The following is a 20967-nucleotide window of genomic DNA, read 5'->3' as shown; positions in this document are numbered from 1 at the left end:
GGGCCCGACTGGGATTCTGAGAACTCAAAGGTACAGAATCAGCAATAAAAGGGAGCAGGTTAACAAGTGCAAAAGAAAGAGACTAATCTGGTTCTCAGAGGAGTTACAACAAATGGTAAAAGTGAAGAGAACAGCATTCAAAAATTACAAAAAAAACAGGCAGAAAAGGATGGAGAGATTACTACTTATCTGATAATTTCCTTTCCTCTAATGAAGGCAGGCCAATACCCACTAGTGGGTTATGCACCTCTAACAGCAGATGGAGTCAGATTATAAACTTACGTCAACGTAACAGAGAGTAGGATTAAAAGGTCAATTTTCTCAGTGGAAAATAGTAAACAGTGGAGTGCTTCATGGATCTGTACTTAGACTGGTGCTTTTCAATATATTTATAAATGATCTGGAAAGGAATACGACAAGTGAGGTTATCAAATTTGCGGATGTTACAAAATTATTCAGGTAGTTAAATCACAAGCAGATTGTGATACATTACAGGAGGACCTGGCAAGACTGGAAGATTGGGCATCCAAATGGCAGATGAAATTTAATGTGGACAAGTGCAAGGTGTTGCACATAGGGAAAAATAACCCTTGCTGTAGTTACACGATGTTAGGTTCCATATTAGGAGCTACCACCCAGGAAAAAGATCTAGGCATCATAGTGGATAATACTTTAAAATCGTCGGCTCAGTGTGCTGCGGCAGTCAGAAAAGCAAACAGAATGTTAGGAATTATTAGGAAGGGAATGGTTAATAAAACGGAAAATGTCATAATGCCTCTGTATTGCTCCATGGTGAGACCGCACCTGGAATACTATGTACAATTCTGGTCGCCGCATCTCAAAAAAGATATAGTTGCGATGGAGAAGGTACAGAGAAGGGCAACCAAAATGATAAAGGGGATGGAACAGCTCCCCTATGAGGAAAGGTTGAAGAGGTTATGGCTGTTCAGCTTGGAGAAGAGACGGCTGAGGGGGATACGATAGAGGTCTTTAAAATCATGAGAGGCCTTGAACGAGTAGATGTGAATCGGTTATTTACACTTTCGGATAATAGAAGGACGAGGGGGCACTCCATGAAGTTAGCAAGAGACTGGACCTGGGCTCCCCCTGCAGCAAAAATACCTGCTGATATTCCTCTGACAACGGACTACAGCAGGACAGGAATGCCCTCTGGAGAAGCCTCAGGTGGGAAAATGCCCAGAGAAGAAAAACAAAATATTTTCCTGTTGTTGACTACAATGGGAAGGAGCCCTTCGAGCCTCAGGTGGGAAAACGCCCAGAGAAGAAAAACAAAATACTTTCCTGTTGTTGACTACCACAATGGGAAGGAGCCCTTCGAGCGGATGAAGGAGCCAGGACCCCTGGCTATCAAGACCCCCGGGATTAGCAACCCTCCGCTTGCCTAGCTCACCCTGAGGGATGACCCACAAGGTACCTAGCACCTCAGGGAGATCCTGTAGAAGATTCTGTCTCTTCTCTAATTTATATTATTTATTTATTTTTAAACTACTGTAAACCAGACTGCAGGTTTACACCTCTACCATCTGCTGGAGACAGAAATACTGAGGCACTGCAGGTGGCACTCTCGGATATGTAGCAGTGCCTCAAAGCTTTTTGTTCTCTGCATCCAGCTACTGATAGGGATACAAAACCCACTTGTCTGGACTGATCTGAGGTATGAACAGGAATAGCAGAGAAACACTGGGGCACGGATCAGACAGAGGAGGACAAAACAGACAGGAGAGGCAGAGAGACAATTCAACAGGGCTGAGCCCAAGTATCCCTTACTCTACCGCTCCCTACAGGCACTCTCCCTTTGTCAGGAGGAGGGTCAGGGCACCAGCTTTCACCTCACTCCTGTCCTGATATATCAGACACTCAACTGAGGGAGGGAGCAAATGTTATCACCACAGGAGGTCAAGACAGTCTGTTCAGTCCTGGCAGACTGAAGTCCATAATGCATGTCCACCACCTGCTGGAGATGGAGAAATACTGGCTGGCTGATGTCAGTGGTGAGCTATATGAGAGGCAAATTTAGTAAAGCCACTGAGAAAACTACCAGTATGCTTGGTTACGTAAGGAGAGGTATCAGCAGGAAAAAACTAATACTGCCTCTGCATATGTCACTAGTGAGACCCCACTTTGAGTACGGTGTTCAATTCTGAAGGCCATACCACTGTAAGGAAACTGAGAGGATGGAAGCAGTTCAGAAAAGGAGGGAAACGCACAAATGGAGAAGAGTAAGAAAAGAGAATTCCCACCCACTGTCACATGCTCACCAGCAAGACACGAATGGCCATCATGGCAGCAGCTCCCGTGGACACAGTGCTGTCCATGAGGATGACGTAATCCTCACTGATCTCCTTAGGAAGACGCAGGTAGTGCAGCTGCAAAAAGAAGAGCAGTAATGCATTAAGAAAGAAAACATGTGTGGGGGACTGCTGGAAGCAGAAGACTGTCGATGTTCACAGGAAGCATGAGCTAACCTCAGATACTAACTCTCCCCCCAAACACAGGAGCTCAGCTAGACTTAGACACTGAACCTCCCGTCATATACAGGAGCTCAGCTAGACTTAGACACTGAACCTCCCGTCATATACAGGAACTCAGACTTAGACACTGAGATTACTGATGGTGAATTTGTTTAAATTTTTATTGTACTGGTTTAAGCTGTAGGTTTTTTTTCTTGATTGTACTGCGTTTTATTATAGTTTTACAGTTAGCTTTTTATTGTATTTGGTGAATTTTATTACCAGTTTGGGCAAGCTGGAAAAGTGGGCCAAAACAAACTCTGTAGCCTTCGGTTAGTGTATGCTTACTTCAGGCTCTCCAGTGTCATGGTTGGTCTGGATCAGTATCTTTCCAAGCCGGATATCTTTGCACACAGCTGTCAGTGCCTGTTCCATGGTCTCTCCTGCCCGCAAAATGGACACTCCTGTAATCTGAAAGTAAAACTCAGACATTTATTTATTTATTATTTTTATTATACCGAGTTTCATGATAGGAATCACATCAACCCGGTTTACAATTAACAATGTGAGTAAAGGCAGAGAGTAACATAGTAAAACATTTTCCAATTCAACGTCACATATAGAATGAAACTTAACAGATATAATAACAATATTTAGGATGTGAGAAAGTTACAAAAAACAAGGAAAAATAACTAGGATCTGAAAGGGGGAGGAAATTGAAGGAAGAATATTAAATATTAATATTAATATTAAGGAAATTGAAGGAAGAATATTAACATAAAGACATGTCAGTCTTTATATGCTGAATAACGAAGCCTGGGTGTTGGGATGGGTGAGGTAACATTTTGCTCCCACACGTTACAAAGTCAAACAGCTTTCATCCCCAGGGCAGGTCTCATCCCCTCCCCAGGATACCCAGAGAGCCAGGTCTCACCCCTTCCTCAGGGTCCCATACAGTTGGAGGATCACCTTTACTTTTATTCTGAAGTAGTGAAAGAATGAATTCCTGGCTAGCCATACCATCTATCTAGCCCTCCCAGCTCCCCCTGCAACAGTATATTTTTATGTATTTAGCAAACTTACATACTCATTCATAATTTTAATACTTTTAAATAGTTAATGGCATGAGCCCCCTTGAAAGGAAGATCTTAAGGTTTTGTGGCAGTGTGGGAGTAGAGCAATTTCTCTGGGGCGGTTAAGTTCCGGAGGGCTACCAGCACTAAGCAGTGGACTAAGCTGCCTTCCCACACGTATGTTTGCATCTCCAGCATCTCACCCGCTGCCGGTGGAATCGCTTCCCTTCGTAAATGGTCCCCTGAGGTGTCTCCACCGTCACAGGCTGGAAAAACAGATCACACATTACATCACACACGGTACAAGGCAGGTACTACCTCAGATGGTTTGGCCTGTGTCCCACAAGAGAAAATAATTTTTTTCTTGTCTGGATTGTAAAGAGGCTATCCCACACACAACAGTTAGTTTCTGGTTTTAATGAGTATATTTGTATTTAGGTTTTGCAGCGGTTGACAATGGGTTTCCTGACAGGATGCAAACATAGGCACAATGTTGCAGATCAACCTCTGAATGAGCACATGCTTCTGTTCAGGGAATACTGATATTAGTACTTCCACTTGTAGCCGAGAGCCAGAAACTAGGAAACAAATTCAAAATGGACAAGAAAGTTGTACTGTGCCCGAGACATCTACTGCATAACCAATCACGTCAGAAAACAAATTTTATCACAGTTTTTATGGTCACCTTTAAAAGCAAAATGTACCTTCCCGTGTACTGCTCGATATTTCAGAAGTACCCAGAGAAAGCTCCCAGCTTTGTGTTGATTAGTATATGTATATATATATATATATATATTTTTTTTTTTTACTGTCAAGTCATTCGTTCTAAAAACTCTTGAAGGGGATCTCCTGTTATTCCCCTGAGCCCCCGGAAACAGCTAGAGTCGCATGACCTCACATGGCATGGAATCCAATTGATTCAGCTGCAGCAAGTGTAATGCCATGTCGCATCGTAACCAACACGGACCAACTAGATGTGATGTTCATGAGGTAACGCATAACTCTCATGCCGATGCAGCAGCTCCAGGCCCAGAGAAAGGCAAGACCCTGCTAGGGAAGGTTACCAAGGAAACCACCACAAAAAAAATGCTAAACCAAAAGGCAAGGCAGAAAAATGTTGAAATGAGATGCAAGTATTCCTACTTGCTGTCGCACTTCAGAAGTACTACACAATACTCCTTTAAGAGACTAGCAATAAAGAAGCAGTTTCAGTTCTGCCCCCAAATGCAAGGAAATGGAACTGGGAACCAACCAGGATCTCATAAGAACATAAGAAGTTGCCCTTCTTGGTCAGACTGAGGGTCCATCATGCCCAGCATTCTGTTTCCAACAGTGGCCAATCCAGGTTACAATCACCTGGCAAGTACCCAAATATTAACTAGATCCCATGCTACTAAAGCTGGTAATTAGCAGTGGCTATTCCCTAAGTCATTTTGATTATTAGCAGTTAATGGACTTCTCCTCCCATGACTTGGGAGGGCTGCAAGTACATAACCAAGCACTGGGCACCAAAGGAAGAGAAATAGCACACTACTGTCCATTCACCAAAAATAGTAGTAATAATAATTCCATTTTTGTTGTATGCCCCACTGCATCCAAAGTTGCTCAAAGCATGTTACAAATATGAAGAATTTAGGGGCAATTTTCAAAGGGACTTCTGCATGTAAACACTGTTCCCTGTACGTACCAGGATCAGTCCAGACGGTGGGTTATGTCCCCCGTCCAGCAGATGGAGTCAGAACAAAACGTCTGAGGGTGCTGCCCTATAAGCCAGTGCACCCTCAGTGTCCTCTCGGTATTCTTCTGACTCCAGCAGATAGGAGCTGGGAAGCCTTAGCTCCCCTGGTATTTTAGAAATTGGTTCTTCTTTCCCTGTTTCTATTTTATATTACTCTTTGTTGGTGAATCAAGTTTGTTTAGAAAAAAAAAAAAAAGGCAATTTAGTTTATTTCACAAGCACTGCCCCTTCAGAACTTGCAATCAGCTCTGCTCCTTGGGGTTTGCCTGTTTCCTCTACTTCTTTCTCACTGTGAGTGACTTCTGGGGTAAGACCTTGTAAATTCTTTATTTCTTTTAGGTCAGGTGGACCTGCCTTCTCTCGGGGGTGTTCGCTGACGGGTTCAGCCCCCCCCCCCTTGCCGCGATTCGGCCCGTGGCCCCGAGACGCGCATTCCTCGGGGCTGCCGACTAAGGAGAGCAAGTTGCTCTGCAGTAGGGCCGGGGCACAGCAGACGCGTTTCCCTGCTGCCCGTGGCACCGGTTTCCTCGTGGCACCCCCCCCCCCTTTTTGTTGCTTCAATCGCGACCATTATGCTGCGATCTCAGTGCTGCGCTGCTTGCGGGGAGCCGGGGTCCCGGCTCTCCCGCGAGGGGGTGTGCTCGAGGTGCCTCCCTGATGGGGAGGGCACCTTGCTGCCGACGAGACAGCCTTCTTCGCGCCTGCATCTTGCTGGGTTGGCCCCTATCCTGTCTATGGCGGGAACAGCGGCCATTTTGACTTCGGAGGCAGAGTGTGCAGCATCTGAGGGAGAGGAGATGGAGGATCTCCTGCACAATCAACCTCCGATTCTTACTCCGGTACAGCTCTTGGCCCCCGGGTGGCAGCCTGGGGACCCTCCTGCATTGCCCCCCTCGGGGCCCTCTCATTTTACTACTGAGTTTGTAGTTTTAATGCACAACGCTTACATGGCAAGCATGGGCCATGTTCTAGACCCAGCATCAGCACCTCCGCCGCTTAAGGTCCCTAGGGTGGTGGATACCCCTGGGGCTGGGACGTCAGGAGCATCAGCAGGAGCTTCCCGGGTAGGCCTGGCGCTCCCCCCGGGGGAGGGAGTTCCTTCAGCCCCCGATCCCGTTCTCGCTGATCCACGGCCGGGTCTGGACAACCCGCTTCTTGCCACTCAGCTGGAAGGTGACGACCCCAGGGTTTTGCGCATCTTTCAACGGGAAGAGCTAGATGACCTCATCCCCCACATCATTCAGGAACTAGACATTGACGCACCCCAAGAAGTGCCAGGACCCTCCGCTTCGGGGAAGAAGGGGGATCCAGTTCTAGCGGGACTTCGTCCTTTGGCTAGAGCCTTCCCTACCCATCCCACATTTATGCAACTGATAGCCAGGGAATGGGATGCACTCGAATCTTCTCTGAAAGTCAGCAGGGCGATGGAAAAGCTCTACCCTCTTCTTGAGGATTTTCTGGACCTCCTCAAGGTCCCTATGGTGGACTCGGCAGTCTTGGCAGTCACGAAGTGTATGACTAATCCGGTAACTGGGGGCACGGCACTTCGAGACCTGCAGGACCGGAAGCTGGAGGTCTACCTCAAGAGGGTATTCGAGGTCTCCGCCCTGGGGATCCGGGCAGCTATCTGCAGTTCCCTTGCACAGCGGGCAGGCCTTCGCTGGGTTCAGCAGCTGTTGACCTCGCAGGCTCTACCACCTGAGGAAGCCTCTCAGGCAGACCGCCTAGAAGCGGTTGTTGCCTACGGAGCGGATGCCCTTTACGACCTGGTGAGAGTGCTGGCTAGATTAATGGTATCGGGAAGTCTCGGCAAGGTGTCTCCTGTGGCTCCGAAACTGGTCAGCAGACTCATCATCCAAGGCGCGGTTGGGATCTCTGCCGTTTAAGGGTAAGTTCCTTTTCGGGGAGGATCTAGACCAGATCATCAAGCTTCTGGGGGAAAATGCGGTACACCGACTCCCTGAGGACAGACCCAGATCTTCCGGCTCCAGGTCTTTTTATCCCTCCAGAAGTCGTTTTCGGGATGCAGCACAGACCCCGCGCCACTAGACAGACAACACCCCGGACTCCATCCGCCAGGTCTCAGTCGTGGACTCGGTCCTTTCGAGGCCACAGACCAACCAAGGACGGGGTGGCCCAAGGGGCTGCCAACAAGTCCACTCAATGATGTCAGAGTGTCCCACTCCTCGACCCCCAGGATCGGGATCCGCATTTCGCTTTTCTACGAGGAGTGGGCCCATATCACCTCGGATCAGTGGATTTTGGACATCTTAAGGCGAGGCTACGCATTGGAATTTGTAAGATCTCCGAGAGATAGGTTCCTTTTCTCCCCCTGCGGATCTCCGCACAAGCAGCTCGCGGTCTGCCAGACCCTCGACAGACTTCTAGATCTTGGGGCCATTATACCAGTCCCCCCCAGGGGAGGTGGGCTCCGGACACTATTCAATCTACTTTGTGGTCCCCAAAAGGAACGGCTCCTTTCGACCAATTCTGGATCTCAAGTTGTTCAACAAGTCCCTCAAAGTCCTTCACTTCCGGATGGAGACTCTACGGTCCGTAATAGTGGTAGTCCACAGAGGGGAATTCCTTGCATCGCTAGACCTGACGGAAGCTTACTTACATATACCCATTCTCCCGGAGCATCAGCGGTTCCTTCGATTCAAGATCCTGGGACAACATTTTCAATTTCAAGTGCTCCTGTTTGGCCTTGTGACCGCTCCCCGAACATTTTCCAAGGGATGGTGGCAGTAGCGGCAGCACTCCGACAAGAAGGCATTCTGGTTCATCCGTATCTAGACGATTGGCTCATTCGTGCCAAGACTCTCGCACAGGGATATGCAGCGGTCTCTCACGTGGTGCACCTTCTCCAATCCTTGGGTTGGGTGATCAACTTCTCCAAGAGCACCCTCCTCCCGTCGCAGATCCTGGATTTCCTGGGGGCATGCTTCGACATGGTCAAGGGCAAGGTTTACCTGCATCTGGATCGGGCGCAATCGATTCGAGAACAGGTACATCGTTTCTCTGCTCTACCAGCCCCCATGGCCTGGGATTATCTGCAGCTACTCGGATCCATGGCGTCCACCATCGATCTTGTACCCTGGGCTTTCACACACCTGCGCCCCTTACAAATGGCACTACTCTCCAGCTGGAAACCGGAGTCCCAGGACTATCAGCTCGTCCTTCCACTCCCCCAGTACGCCAGGGACAGCTTCCTGTAGTGGCTGGACCCGCTCCATCTGGCACAGGGAATGCCCCTCGAGGTTCCGGACTGGGTAGTGATTACCATGGACTCCAGCCTGACCGGCTGGGGGGCAGTCTGCCAGTCGAGATCGGCACAAGGCCTATTGAGAAAGGACCAGGCCACGTGGCCCATCAATCGACTGGAAACAAGGGCAGTGCATCTGGCACTGGAGCAATTTCTCCCACTCGTCCAGCATTGAGCGGTCAGGATATTGTCCGACAACGCGACCACAGTGGCGTACATCAACTGGCAAGGGGGCACAAGGAGTCAACATGTCTCCCTGGAAACGGATATTCTGATGTCTTGGGCAGAGAGACATCTCTCTCATCTGGCAGCCTCACACATTGCGGGTGTGGACAATATTCAGGCAGATTTCCTGAGTCGGCAACGTTTGGACCCAGGAGAGTGAGAGCTCTCCAAGGAGGCGATGCGGCTTCTCATTCACCACTGGGGGACTCCCCACCTAGATCTCATGGCCACAGGTCACAATGCCAAGGCGTCCCGATTCTTCAGTCGCAGACAGGACCACAGCGCAGAAGGAGTGGACGCGCTGGTTCTCCCTTGGCCCCCTCATCTTCTGCTCTATGTATTTCCACCCTGGCCACTAGTGGGCAAGGTCCTCAGAAGAATAGAGAGGCACCAGGGTCCGGTCATCCTAGTAGCTCTGGAGTGGCCGCGCCGGCCATGGTTCGCGGACCTGATCAACCTAGCGGTGGACGGACTGTTATGCCTGGGACATCTACCGCGACTCCTGCACCAAGGACCAGTATTTTTCGACCAGGCAGAACACTTCTGTCTTGCGGCATGGCTTTTAAAAGGCGGCACCTCCAACGCCGGGGGTACCCGGATACTGTAGTCGCGACCCTCCTTAAAGCTAGAAAAACATCCACCTCCATCACTTATGTGCATGTCTGGCACGTTTTCAAGTCCTGGTGCATCTCGCATTCTACACGCCCAAGGGCGGCTTCTGTGTCTCAGATCCTCCAGTTTCTGCAGGAAGGCTTGGATAAAGGCTTAGCCTATAATTCCTTACGGGTTCAAGTTGTGGCTCTGGGGTCCTTCGTTCACTCACCGGAACACAGATCCTTGTCATCTCACCCTGATATAGTCCATTTCCTTCGTGGAGTTAAACACTTGAGGCCTCCGGTCCAGTTTCCTTGTCCTCCTGGAGCCTCAATTTGGTCCTTCGCTCTCTGGCAGGACCTCCCTTTGAACCCCTGTGTTCCTCTACCCTCAAGGATCTCACTCTTAAAACAGTATTCCTCGTGGCCATCTGCTCTGCGCGTCGAGTCTCCGAACTACAAGCGTTATTTTGCAGAGAACCTTATCTCAGTTTCACTGACTCTGGTGTGTCATTACGCACGGTGCTTCATTTCTCCCGAAGGTGGTCTCAGCCTTTCACTTGAATCAGACGGTAGAGTTGCCGTTCTCTACGGAGGACTCACGGGACCTCCGAAAACTTGATGTCAAGCGCGCACTGTTTCGCTACCTGGAGGTCACCAATAATTTCCGTCTTTCCGATCATCTCTTTGTCCTCTGGTCAGGACCACGGAAAGGACACAAGGCCACGAAGACAACAATCACTCACTGGCTCAAGGAAGCCATTGTAACATCCTATATCGGAGTGGGTAGGGAGCCCCCGCTGGGAGTTAAAGCCCACTCTTCGTTCGCAGGCTGCATCCTGGGCGGAAAGTCAATCTGTTTCCGTCCAGGAGATCTGTCGAGCAGCGACCTGGAAGTCTCTGCATACTTTCGCGCGGCACTACCAACTACAGCTCCAGTCGCCGTCCTCTGGCTACTTTGGGGACAGTGTAGTTCGAGCAGGGCTCTTAGGGGCCCACCCTCTTTAGGGACGCTTGGGTACATCCCACCGTCTGGACTGATCCCGGTACGTACAGGGAAAAGAAAATTACTTCTTACCTGCTAATTTTCTTTCCTGTAGTACCATGGATCAGTCCAGACGCCCTCCCTCAGAAAATTGGGGGTTTACTGCTCAAACTAAGTTTCTGTCTGTGTCTATGCAATTCAGCTGTTTTACCTCTATGTTCAGAGGCTTCGCTCCACAGTTCTTTTTGCAAGTTGGTTCGATAACAGTTCCAGTTTTGATAAGTTGTGTGTTTTAACCCATACTTAGGGGGTTTATGTAACTTGATTCATCATTATCATCGTTTATCGGGCTATGGGCTTTGATACTCTATATACTGAGAGGACACGGAGGGTGCACTGGCTTATAGGGCAGCACCCTCAGACGTTTTGTTCTGACTCCATCTGCTGGACGGGGAACATAACCCACCGTCTGGACTGATCCATGGTACTACAGGAACGAAAATTAGCAGGTAAGAAGTAATTTTCTTTTTTGCATGCAGAGGGGACCTTTTATAAAATCGCCCTCTGTATGGGAAAACTTACATAGCTAGGTCCTGTAAGTGCATACTTTTACCTGGACTGAGAGGAGGCGATCCTGGGGCCGGGGTGTGGGCTTGTGCATATACCTTCTAAAATCCGGTAGTACAGGCATAGCTTTTCAGGAAAAATCTGTGCATCCCACACAGCAGCTGTAATTTATGCAGGATAGTTTTGGAGGGGTAATTTTCAAAAGCAGACTTCTGTGTGCAAGTCCGCTTTGAAAATTGGTGGTACTTAGGCATGTTTATGCCTACTTTCTTATGCAGGCTGTTTGACCACAACCCTCCTTTTAGTGTATAAACACTAGTGCGATACTGTAACCCTGACTAGGGTCACCAAGTAATGGAGTGCATTTAGAGGGTTCCTGGAGGAGTAGCCTAGAGGTTAGAGCAGCAGGCTACTACTCCCTGGGAGGTTGTACCTGTAATGTCCTGCTTGATCTACGAACTTAAAATCTCTCTCTTTGAAAACCGCAGAAACGGTCAAGACTGCAGGTTTTGCCCCACCTCCATCTGCTGGAGACAGAGAAATACTGAAGGGAGGCAGGTAGCACACCAGGTTAAGAGGGGGTGCTCTTCAAGTTTTTCTTTGTCTCCATCTGCTGGAAGGGAGGCAAAACCCAGCAGACTGGACTGATCCGGGTACATACAGGGAAAGGCAGTTAGCATAGCTGGTTTAAAAAAGATTTGGACAAGTTCCTGGAGGAAAAGCCTATAAATCATTATTAACCAGGTAGACTTGGGGAAGTCGCTGCATACCCCTGGACGTTAGCAGCATGTGATCTATCTACTGTTTGGGATCCTGCCAGGTACTTGTGACTTGGTATTGGCCACTGTTGAAAACAGGATACTGGGCTTGATGAATCCTTGGTCTGACTCAGTATGACAGTTCTTATGTTCTTACTTGGAATAACTCCTTAATGGAGCTATGTTGAATGAATTCTAACTGCCAAAAATTCTCTTTTGGTCTTATTCACTGCAAGGTCAATATTCAAACATATTTAGCTGATAACTTTTGAATATCTCTGGCACTTATCTGGCTAAATTTTATCAAGGTAAGTCATTACCTGGCTAAAATTTAACTGGGTGAGAGGCATTTTGAGGGGGCATTCCAGGTGGAATTGAGATAACCGAATATCTTATCCGATATTTAGTTAGCCGGATAAGTTATTTGGTTATCGCTGGACATGTATAAGAGCAGGGTTAAAGTTACCTGTGAGCATGTTTCCGGATAACTTTAACTTAACCAGCAATACTCAAAGGACCTGATTTTAAAAAGCATTTACATGCTTAAAATTGAGTTTTACACATGCAAATGCATTTTACTTGAGTAAATGGATTTTTGAAAATTGCTACAATGGTAGTTACATTTACAAATGTAAATCCTTTTGAAAATTACCTCCACTGAGAATAGCCAGTAAAGCAGTGCTAGGGAAAAAAAATGGCAGCCTCGTGGGCCTGTTGGCCCGATACCCTGACCCCCACACCAGGGGAATCAATGCTTGTTAACCCCTCTCTCCCCTGCCCCCCCAAAAATTAATATTGTGGGCCTATAGTTCCAAAAAGCTTCCCTCTTGCATTCCCATTCCAAAAATCAACAAATACCGTATTTTCTGGCCTTCAGCAGGAGGGCACCCTCTCTTCACCTGGACCCCCTACCCCCTTACTATGATCAGGAGCTCGGAACTAGCATCTGCCAAATTCAGTGTAGCTGTCAGATTATTGCTTTGACTGCAATGCTGGATGCACAGGAAGTTATTTCTGAGCTCCTGGTATGGTAAAGAGGATTGAAGGGGTCCAGATGGTGCAGAAGGGTTAAAGTGGGGGTGACAGGGGAGGATGCCCTCCTGAAGGCAAGCAAATGCAGCTTTTGTTTACTTTTAGCATGGGAAGTGGGGAGCAAAGCTTTCTGAGTTTGATTTAACATTTCAATGCATATTTAAATCACCTAAGGCTAACAACTTATTAGAAACAAGGGCTACTTCTGCTAACACTTTTAGTAGATCTTTACAGAAATTCATCATGTCTTTAGGAGCCCAGTATAGGAAGCTTCCTCTGAAAGACAGGACCATCAACTCTCGAACTGCAACAAAAATAATAATTTATGTTTCTCAAAGAAGCTGCTGGTGCTCTCAATCACTGAGATGGTGCCAAGGACAAGAAGGCTCCCATGCAAACTGGGCATCAGGAATGAGAGGGGCCTCACCTTGAGTGGCAGGAAAGAGAGGGCATGTTCTATTAGGAGCCTCATCAGGCGCTTGGAATAGAAAATAAACTCATCACGGTTGGTGTCTTTATTCCTGGTAAGAGAAGAAATAAGAGGCAAATAAGTGATAAGTTTCCTTCCAGTGGTCCAGTGCCGGGAGCAGTGTGTGTGCGCGCGCACTTCAATGACACTGAGACTGGCCATATTAGCAGATGATTTTTATAATCCTATTGTATTGTGGAACTGGTCTTTTTTTTTTTTTATGATAAACGAGACCAGAAGTACCAGAATTTATCAAGCTGGAGACAAAAAGGAAACACTCACTGGGCTCAAAATTTACAGATTACTCTGTGGATTTATACAATTTTCTTCTAAACCACAGCCTTTCACTCCCTCAAGAGCAGAGGCAAGGGGAGAGGCAATAAGGAGAAAACAAGGGCTGGATAAAGAAAGCAACACTGCAGGCCTCGGAGTAGCCAGGTGGAAACCGCAGGCTACCAGCATCCAAAACCCAACCAGGTCAATGCTGGCAGGTTGTTGGTGGTTGGGTACGGTCCAGCAACAGCTTCATTCATTTTTGTAGCTGTTTAGATTATTACAAAGCATGGGGCTTACTCATGAAGACAGAGGTGGGGAGGGCTTGGGTGATAGATTACATATCCTTCTCTATCTGAGATAGTAGAGGCCCAAAGAAGAAGCCAAAAAGTTGGCAAGGCCCATTCTCTCCCAGTGGTACTGCATGGAGAGGTGCTAGTGTTCTTGTCTGGTGGGACTGTCAGTGGGTTCATTAACTATGCTAGTATGGGAAGAAGACAAAGAACCAGAATAGCAAATGTAATATAGATATGCTCATTGCATTACCAGTATTAACAGCCACGGGCAGTGCAGCTAGCATACCGGTGACAGGATAGCTGCACTAGTATAGGGAGAGGAGAGCACGTCAGAGCAGCGAATATAGTTAAACTGCACCCACTGTTCTGGCTTGCTTTCCACTCTCTGGAGCAGCACAGCTAGTGTAACATCCTAAATTCCCACCAGGAAACAACATTTGGCACCTCTCCATGTAGTACCTCTGGGACTGGACCTTCCTAATTTGTTGTTGTCTTTCTCTTTGGAAGGCAGAACTAATTGAGGAGAATAGCAAAGAACATAAGCACTGGAAAGTAAGATCTAAAACATTTAACAAGGAATGTTAAGAAAGTATTTGAGATGAAATTTGCCATAGAGACCAAAACTACTAATAAAACCTTTTTCAAGTAAATGAAAAACAAGAAGTCTATCAGGTAGCCAGATGACTAAGGGGGGTGGGGGAAAGGGACACTTAGGAAGCACAGGGACATAGCACAAAACAAAAGGAATTCTTTGTTTCCATCTTTACAGAAGTAAATATTGGGGAGATACCCAAACTACAAATTATATTTGAGAGTGATGTGTCAGAAGAATTGAAGCAAATAACTGAAACTGGAAGAAATTCAGAACAACCTGACAAACAAATGATTAACAAATCACAGGGCCCAGATGGTATTCACCCCAGAGTTCTAAAAGATCTCAAATATGAAACTGTAGACTTGTAACGAGCCATGTAACCAATCATTAAAATCAAACATTGTGCCTGAAGAATGAAGAGTATCCAGTATGATGCCAATTTTTAAAAGGGGTTCCAGAGGTGATCCGGTAAACTATTTGCCAACAAGCCTGACAATAGAAACTATTCTCAAGAACAGAATGATTGATCATATATGGGATAGAAACATAGAAATGATGGCAGAAGAAGACCAATCGGCCCATCCAGTCTGCCCAGCAAGCTTCTCACTTCTTTCCTTTCATACTTATCTGTTTCTCTTGGCTCTTAGCAACCCTTGGTTCTATTTCCCTTTCACCCTCACCATCAATGCAGAGAGCAGTGATGGAGCTGCATCCCAGTGAAATATCAAGCCTGATTAGTTAGTGGTAGTAACTGCCGCAACAAGCAAGCTACACCCATACCCATTTGTTTACCCAGACTATGTTATTCAGCCCTTATTGGTTGTTTTTCTTCTCCCCTGTCGTTGAAGCAGAGTGCTATGCTGGATATGCGTGAAGTATTAGTTTTTCTTCTCCCTTGCCGTTGAAGCAGAGAGCTATGCTGGATATGCGTGAAGTATTAGTTTTTCTTCTCCCCTGCCGTTGAAGCAGAGTACTATGCTGGATATGCGTGACGTATCAGTTTTTCTTCTCCCTTGCCGTTGAAGCAGAGAGCTATGCTGGATATGTGTGAAGTATTAGTTTTTCTTCTCCCTTGCCGTTGAAGCAGAGAGCTATGCTGGATATGCATTGAAAGTGAAGTATGCATTGAAAGCCACATTAACTATCAACAAATATTGAATAAGCCTAATAATTGGTAATACCTATAGCCTATGAACTCTCCGTTAATTTTACATACTCTTACCCCTCCCATGTTTTTTTTTTTTTTTAATTTAATTTGGAGATGGCAGCCCTCCATCCTTCTGCTCCGTGAAAGTGGAACACCAACCACTGGCCACTGGCATCCTGCTCCGTGAATGCCTCTGTGGCTACTGCCACTCCGTGCAGTGTTTTGCTGCCTCCTCTTTATACACGTCCTCTAGACCTGATGGATCCACAATGTTTATCCCATGCCCCTTTGAAGTCCTTCACAGTTTTGGACTTCACCACTTCCTCTGGAAGGGCATTCCAGGCATCCACCACTCTCTCCGTGAAGAAATACTTCCTGGACATTGGTTCTTAGTCGTCCTCCCTGAAGCCTCAGCTCGTGACCCTGGTTCTGCTGATTTTTTTCTGGCGGAAAAGGTTTGTCGTTGTCTTTGGATCGTTAAAGTTTTTTCAAGTATCTGAAGGTCTGAATTCATATCACCCCTGCTCCTCCTTTCCTCCAGGGTGTACATATTCAGATTCTTCAATCTCTCCTCGTATGACATCCGATGAAGACCCTCCACCTTTCTGGTCGCCCTTCTTTGTATCGCTTCCATCTTGTCTCTGTCTCTTTGTAGATACGGTCTCCAGAACTGAACACAGTACTTCCAGGTGAGGCCTCACCAAGGGACCTGTACAAGGGATAATCACTTCCCTTTTCTTACTCGATATTCCTCTCTCTATGCAGCCAGCATTCTTCTGGCTTTTGCTATCGCCTTGTCGCATTGTTTCGCAGACTTCATATCATTAGACACTATAACCCCTAGGTCTCTCTCCTGCTCCGTGCACATCAGCCTTTCCCCCCCCCATTCGAATACAGTTCATTCGGATTTCCATTCCCCATGTGCATTACTTTGCACTTCTTGGCATTGAATCTCAGCTGCCATATCTTCGACCACTCTTCCAGTTTCCTTAAATCCCGTCTCATTCTCTCCACTCCTTCCGGCGTGGATGAAATATCCTCTGAACCATGGCCCCCTGAGATGGTGTGTACCATAAGACTCCCCACTATACCATCCTATTCAATATACCACATAGTCCTTGCAGCAATAGTAAGAAAATTTGGCCTCAGAATCTACACATACACCAATGACATCTAGATCCTCTACTAACATCAGATTCCTGGGAAAGAACACTACCACTCCTCAACCATTACCTAGAGGCAGAAACAAATTGGATAATCAACAACTGACTGCAGATAAAAAGGGACAAAACAGAGGTCCTCTGGGTGAGTAAATCACCACAACTAGAAAATGCCCCTCCACTTATCCAAGATGATGCGACTCTGGCATAAAAACATGAAGTAAAGTGTAGGCATCACCCTGGACTTTGCACTGAACTTGGAGAGCCAAGAGATAGCTGTAACAAAGAAAACATTCTGGTACTTCCGAACAATAAACCATTATACCCTTTCTTTCAACAAACTGCCCTAAAACAGTCAACAATCAATGATACTCACACACCTGGATTACTGCAACACCATCTACCAAAAAAGACAAATTACAGATATTCCAAATCCCTGCTCCCAGAAAAATCACAAGTAATAGGAAATAGGAAACGGCATCCTCCATCCTAATTTCGCTATAATGGCTTCCAACTGCCCTTCATGCCTTTCATTGCCCCCCATATCTCACCAAAAAAGTAAAATACCCCAAAAAATCAGCAGTCAAGCCAAGAAAGCAATAGGAAAATTGGTTCTTACCTGCTAATTTCCGTTCCTGGAATACCACAGTTCAATCCAGAGTCCCGCCCAGTTGGTGTGGGGAGAATTTGGAGAGTCTGCTCTATCTATTATTGTAAGTAGGCTATATACCAGAATCAGTTGGCACAGGGCCAGTGGTCAGCAGAGGAGGCATTGTGGTCTAACAATCGGTTAGAGACGAGAGTGGTGCAGTTCGCGTTTCGTGCCTTTCTCCTCGGCCAGTAAGGATCTTGTCGGACATTGCGACAACGGTGGCTTACATCAACTGACAGGGTGGTACCAAGAGTTGAGCGGTGGCTCAGGAAACCTAGGAGTTACTTTGGTGGGCAGAGCAGCATCTGGCGTTACTGGCGGTATCTCACATAGCTAAGATAGACAATGTGCAGGCGGATTTTCTCAGTCGATAACAGATGGAACCTGGAGAGTGGGAGTTGGAGGAAGCAATGCATTTTATCGTTGCAGATGGGGGCATGCCTCACATGGACTTGATGGCATCTCAGCAAAATGCCAAGGCACCACGCTTCTTCAATTGTAGAAGGGAATGCGGAGCGGAAGGGGTCAATGCCTTGGTGTTTCCATGGCTGTGGGATATTCTCCTGTATGTGTTTATGCCCTGGCCACTGGTGGGCAAAGTCTTGCGGCGAGTAGAGATTCATCCGGGAGAAGTGAGTCTAGTGGCGCCGGAGTGGCCATGGCAGCCATGGTTTGCAGATCTGGTCAATCTAGTGGTGGACGGCCTGTTGTGGCTCAGCCATCTCCCAAAATTTCTTCACCAAGGTCCCATATTTTCGGATTAAGTGGCTTGCTTCTGACTCGCAGCTTGGCTTTTGAGAGGAAGTGTTTAAGATGGAAAGGTTATTCTGAGGATATCATTTCCACTCTGCTGCAAGCTAGGAAGACTTCTACATCCTTAGTGTATGTGAGGATCTGGAGAGTTTTCGAGTCTTGATGTGCAGAACAGGATGTTAAACCTTCTTGAGCAACCATGGCTCACATTTTAAACTTCTTGCAACAAGGATTGGTAAAGGGTTTGACCCTCAGAGTACAAGTGGCAGCATTGGGCTTTCTTTGAGGCAAGGTGCAGGGAGTGGCTTTGGCTGCACAACCTGATGTGCTGCGTTTTCTCTGGGGGGGGGGGGGGGGGGAAGGGGGCGAAGCATTTGCATCCTCTGATGCGGAAGTTGCGTCCCTCCTGGAGTCAAAACTTGGCCCTTAAGGGGATGTGTATGGCTCCATTCGAGCCTCTTAGAAGAGCAACTATGAAAGATCTCAGCTTAAAGGTTGTTCTTCTGGGGGCAATTTGTTCCGCTCAAAAGATTTCCGAGCTTCAGGCTTTGTCATGTAGGGATTCTTTTTTGAAGATTACGGATTATGAAATCTCGTTGCGTACGGTTCCTTCCTTTCTTAAGAACATAAGGAATTGCCATGCTGGGTCAGACTAAGGGTCCATCAAGCCAAGCATCCCATCTCCAACAGAGGCCAAACCAGGTCACAAGAACCTGGCAATTACCCAAACACCAAGAAGATCCCATGCCGCTGATGCAATCAACAGCAGTGGCAATTCCCCAAGTAAACTCGATCAATAGCAGTCAATGGACCTCTCCTCCAAGAACCCCTTTGAACCCAGCTACACTAACTGCACCAACCACATCCTCTGGCAACAAACTCCAGAGCTCGCTGAGTGAAAAAGAACTTTCTCCGACTAGTCTCAAATGTGCCACCTGTTAACCCCATGGAATGCCCCCCAGTCCTTCCACCATCTGAAAGTGTAAACAACCGATTCACATCCACTCGTTCAAGACCTCTCATGATCCCAAAGACCTCCATCATATCCCCGCCTCAGCCGTCTCCTCTCCAAACCAAAGGTGATATCGTCATTCCACTTGAGTCAATTGGTAGAGCTTCCAGCCTTCCCAAACCTGGATATGGCAGCGCCTCACGCAAGAGAGTTGAGGCTTTTGGATGTAAAACGGGCATTGTTGCAGTATCCATTGTGCTCTGGAGTGGTGCAAAAAAGAGACATAAGGCTTCAAAATCCACCATAGCGTGGTGGTTGAAGGAAGCAATAGTTTCGGCATGCATCTGCCAAGATTGTCCTATTCCTGAGGGTTTAAGGGCTCACTCTATTCGATCACAAGTGGCATCTTGGGTCCAATGTCAATAGGTGTCGCCACAAGAGATTTGTAGGGCAGCTACTTGGGAATCGTTGCACATTTTCGCCAGGCATTATCGTTTGGATGACCAGGCTCCAGAGGCCATGGGCTTTGGTGAAAGTGTGCTTTGAGTGGGACTCTCACAGTCCCACCCTGTTTAGGGAAGCTTGGGTACATCCCTGGAGTCTGGACTGATTGGGTATGAACAGAAAAGAAAAATTGGTTCTTTCTTGCTAATTTTCGTTCCTGGACAGATTCTGGACAGATACCACATATCTGTCCAGAGTCCCATCTGGAGAGACTGGCATCGGTAGTAACTACTATCCAATTCAGAACCTCTAATACCCCGCGATATAACTGGTCCCGACCAAACCACCATGAGAGACTGGACCTGGCTAGATCCGTAAGAGGTAGTGTAAGATGAAAACTGCTGGCAACGGATTCCACCAGGAAAGCAAGCCTTCTGCAGAGGCCTCATATGAGCTAACGCCCAAGAAACCAGCTCCAAAGTGGAAGCCATGGAACCGAGAACCTGCAGGTAATCCCAGACCCTGGGCACCGCTCTCTCTAATAAACTGTGAATCTGCCTCTGCAATTTGCAAATGTGTTTCCTGGTGAGAAACAGTTTCCCAATTCTGGTGTCGAAACGTGCCCCCAGGAACTCCAACACCTGAGTAGGGATAAGATGACTGACAGATTTACTACCCAACCCAGGGATCTCAACCGTAGTAGTGCCACTAATGCCTGTCTGCAAAGAACCTCTGACTCTGCTCGAATAAGCCAATCATTCAGATATGGGTGAACCAGAATGCCCTCCCTTCCTGACTCCACCACGACCATCACCTTGGTGAAGGTCCTCAGAGTAGTCGCCAACCCAAACAGAAGGGCACAAAATTGAAAATGTGTCTCAAGGATCAAGAACTACAGGAAGCTCTGATGATCTGGTCGGATTGCTATGTGCAAGTACACTTCGGTCAAATCCAGGGAAGCCAAGAACTCTCCTTTGCGCACCGCTGCAATGACCGAGCCAAGGGTCTCCATCCAAAAATGAGGAACTCAAGAGTCACATTTACCTTCTTTAAGTCCAAAATTGGGTGGAAGGTCCCCTCCTTTTTTGGGACCACGAAATAAATGGAATACACTACTGTCCCTTGCTGCTCTACGGGGACGGAAACAATGGCCCACAGCATCTGTAAATGGTTGATGGTTTCCTGTACCACTCGCCTTTTGGCCATGGAAGCGCAAGGGGAGATCATGAACAAGTCTTTTAGCGGATGAGCAAATTCCAAAGCATAACCTTGTCTTATCTTACTTAAGACCCACTGGTTCATAGTGATCTTGGCTCACTCCTCATAAAAATGTCAACTGACCCCCTATAACTGAAACCAAGGAATGGACCGGCCTCGCTTCATTGGGTGGACTTGGCTCCACCAGCACCCTGGCCGGAACCATCTCTGTTCAGCTTTCGACCTCGAAAGAACTGGTTCCAGGATTGCTGTCTCTCAGTGCCTTGCCTCTGGGCTCCCACCAAAGACCTATTCTGCCGAA

General features: G+C 47.3%; 1 protein-coding gene across 3 annotated transcripts in view; it reads right to left on the bottom strand.

The window, feature by feature from the left end:
* LOC115088247 (uridine-cytidine kinase-like 1) overlaps positions 1–20967 on the bottom strand; it is a 118531-nt gene that overhangs the window by 12424 nt on the left and 85140 nt on the right. For all 3 annotated transcript variants that reach the window (XM_029596336.1, XM_029596337.1, XM_029596338.1), the window contains exons 10-13: positions 13135–13228; positions 3748–3810; positions 2820–2942; positions 2280–2387 (exon numbers count right to left, since the gene is read on the bottom strand). In XM_029596336.1, coding sequence (XP_029452196.1) covers positions 2280–2387; positions 2820–2942; positions 3748–3810; positions 13135–13228 — 388 coding nt within the window. The remainder of the gene's footprint in view (positions 1–2279; positions 2388–2819; positions 2943–3747; positions 3811–13134; positions 13229–20967) is intronic.

Source organism: Rhinatrema bivittatum, chromosome 3, assembly GCF_901001135.1.
Source record: "Rhinatrema bivittatum chromosome 3, aRhiBiv1.1, whole genome shotgun sequence".
In the NCBI taxonomy this organism is placed as follows: Eukaryota; Metazoa; Chordata; class Amphibia; order Gymnophiona; family Rhinatrematidae; genus Rhinatrema; species Rhinatrema bivittatum.
The sequence above is the reverse complement of the archived record's forward strand: the minus strand, read 5'-3'. Positions and strand labels throughout refer to the sequence as shown.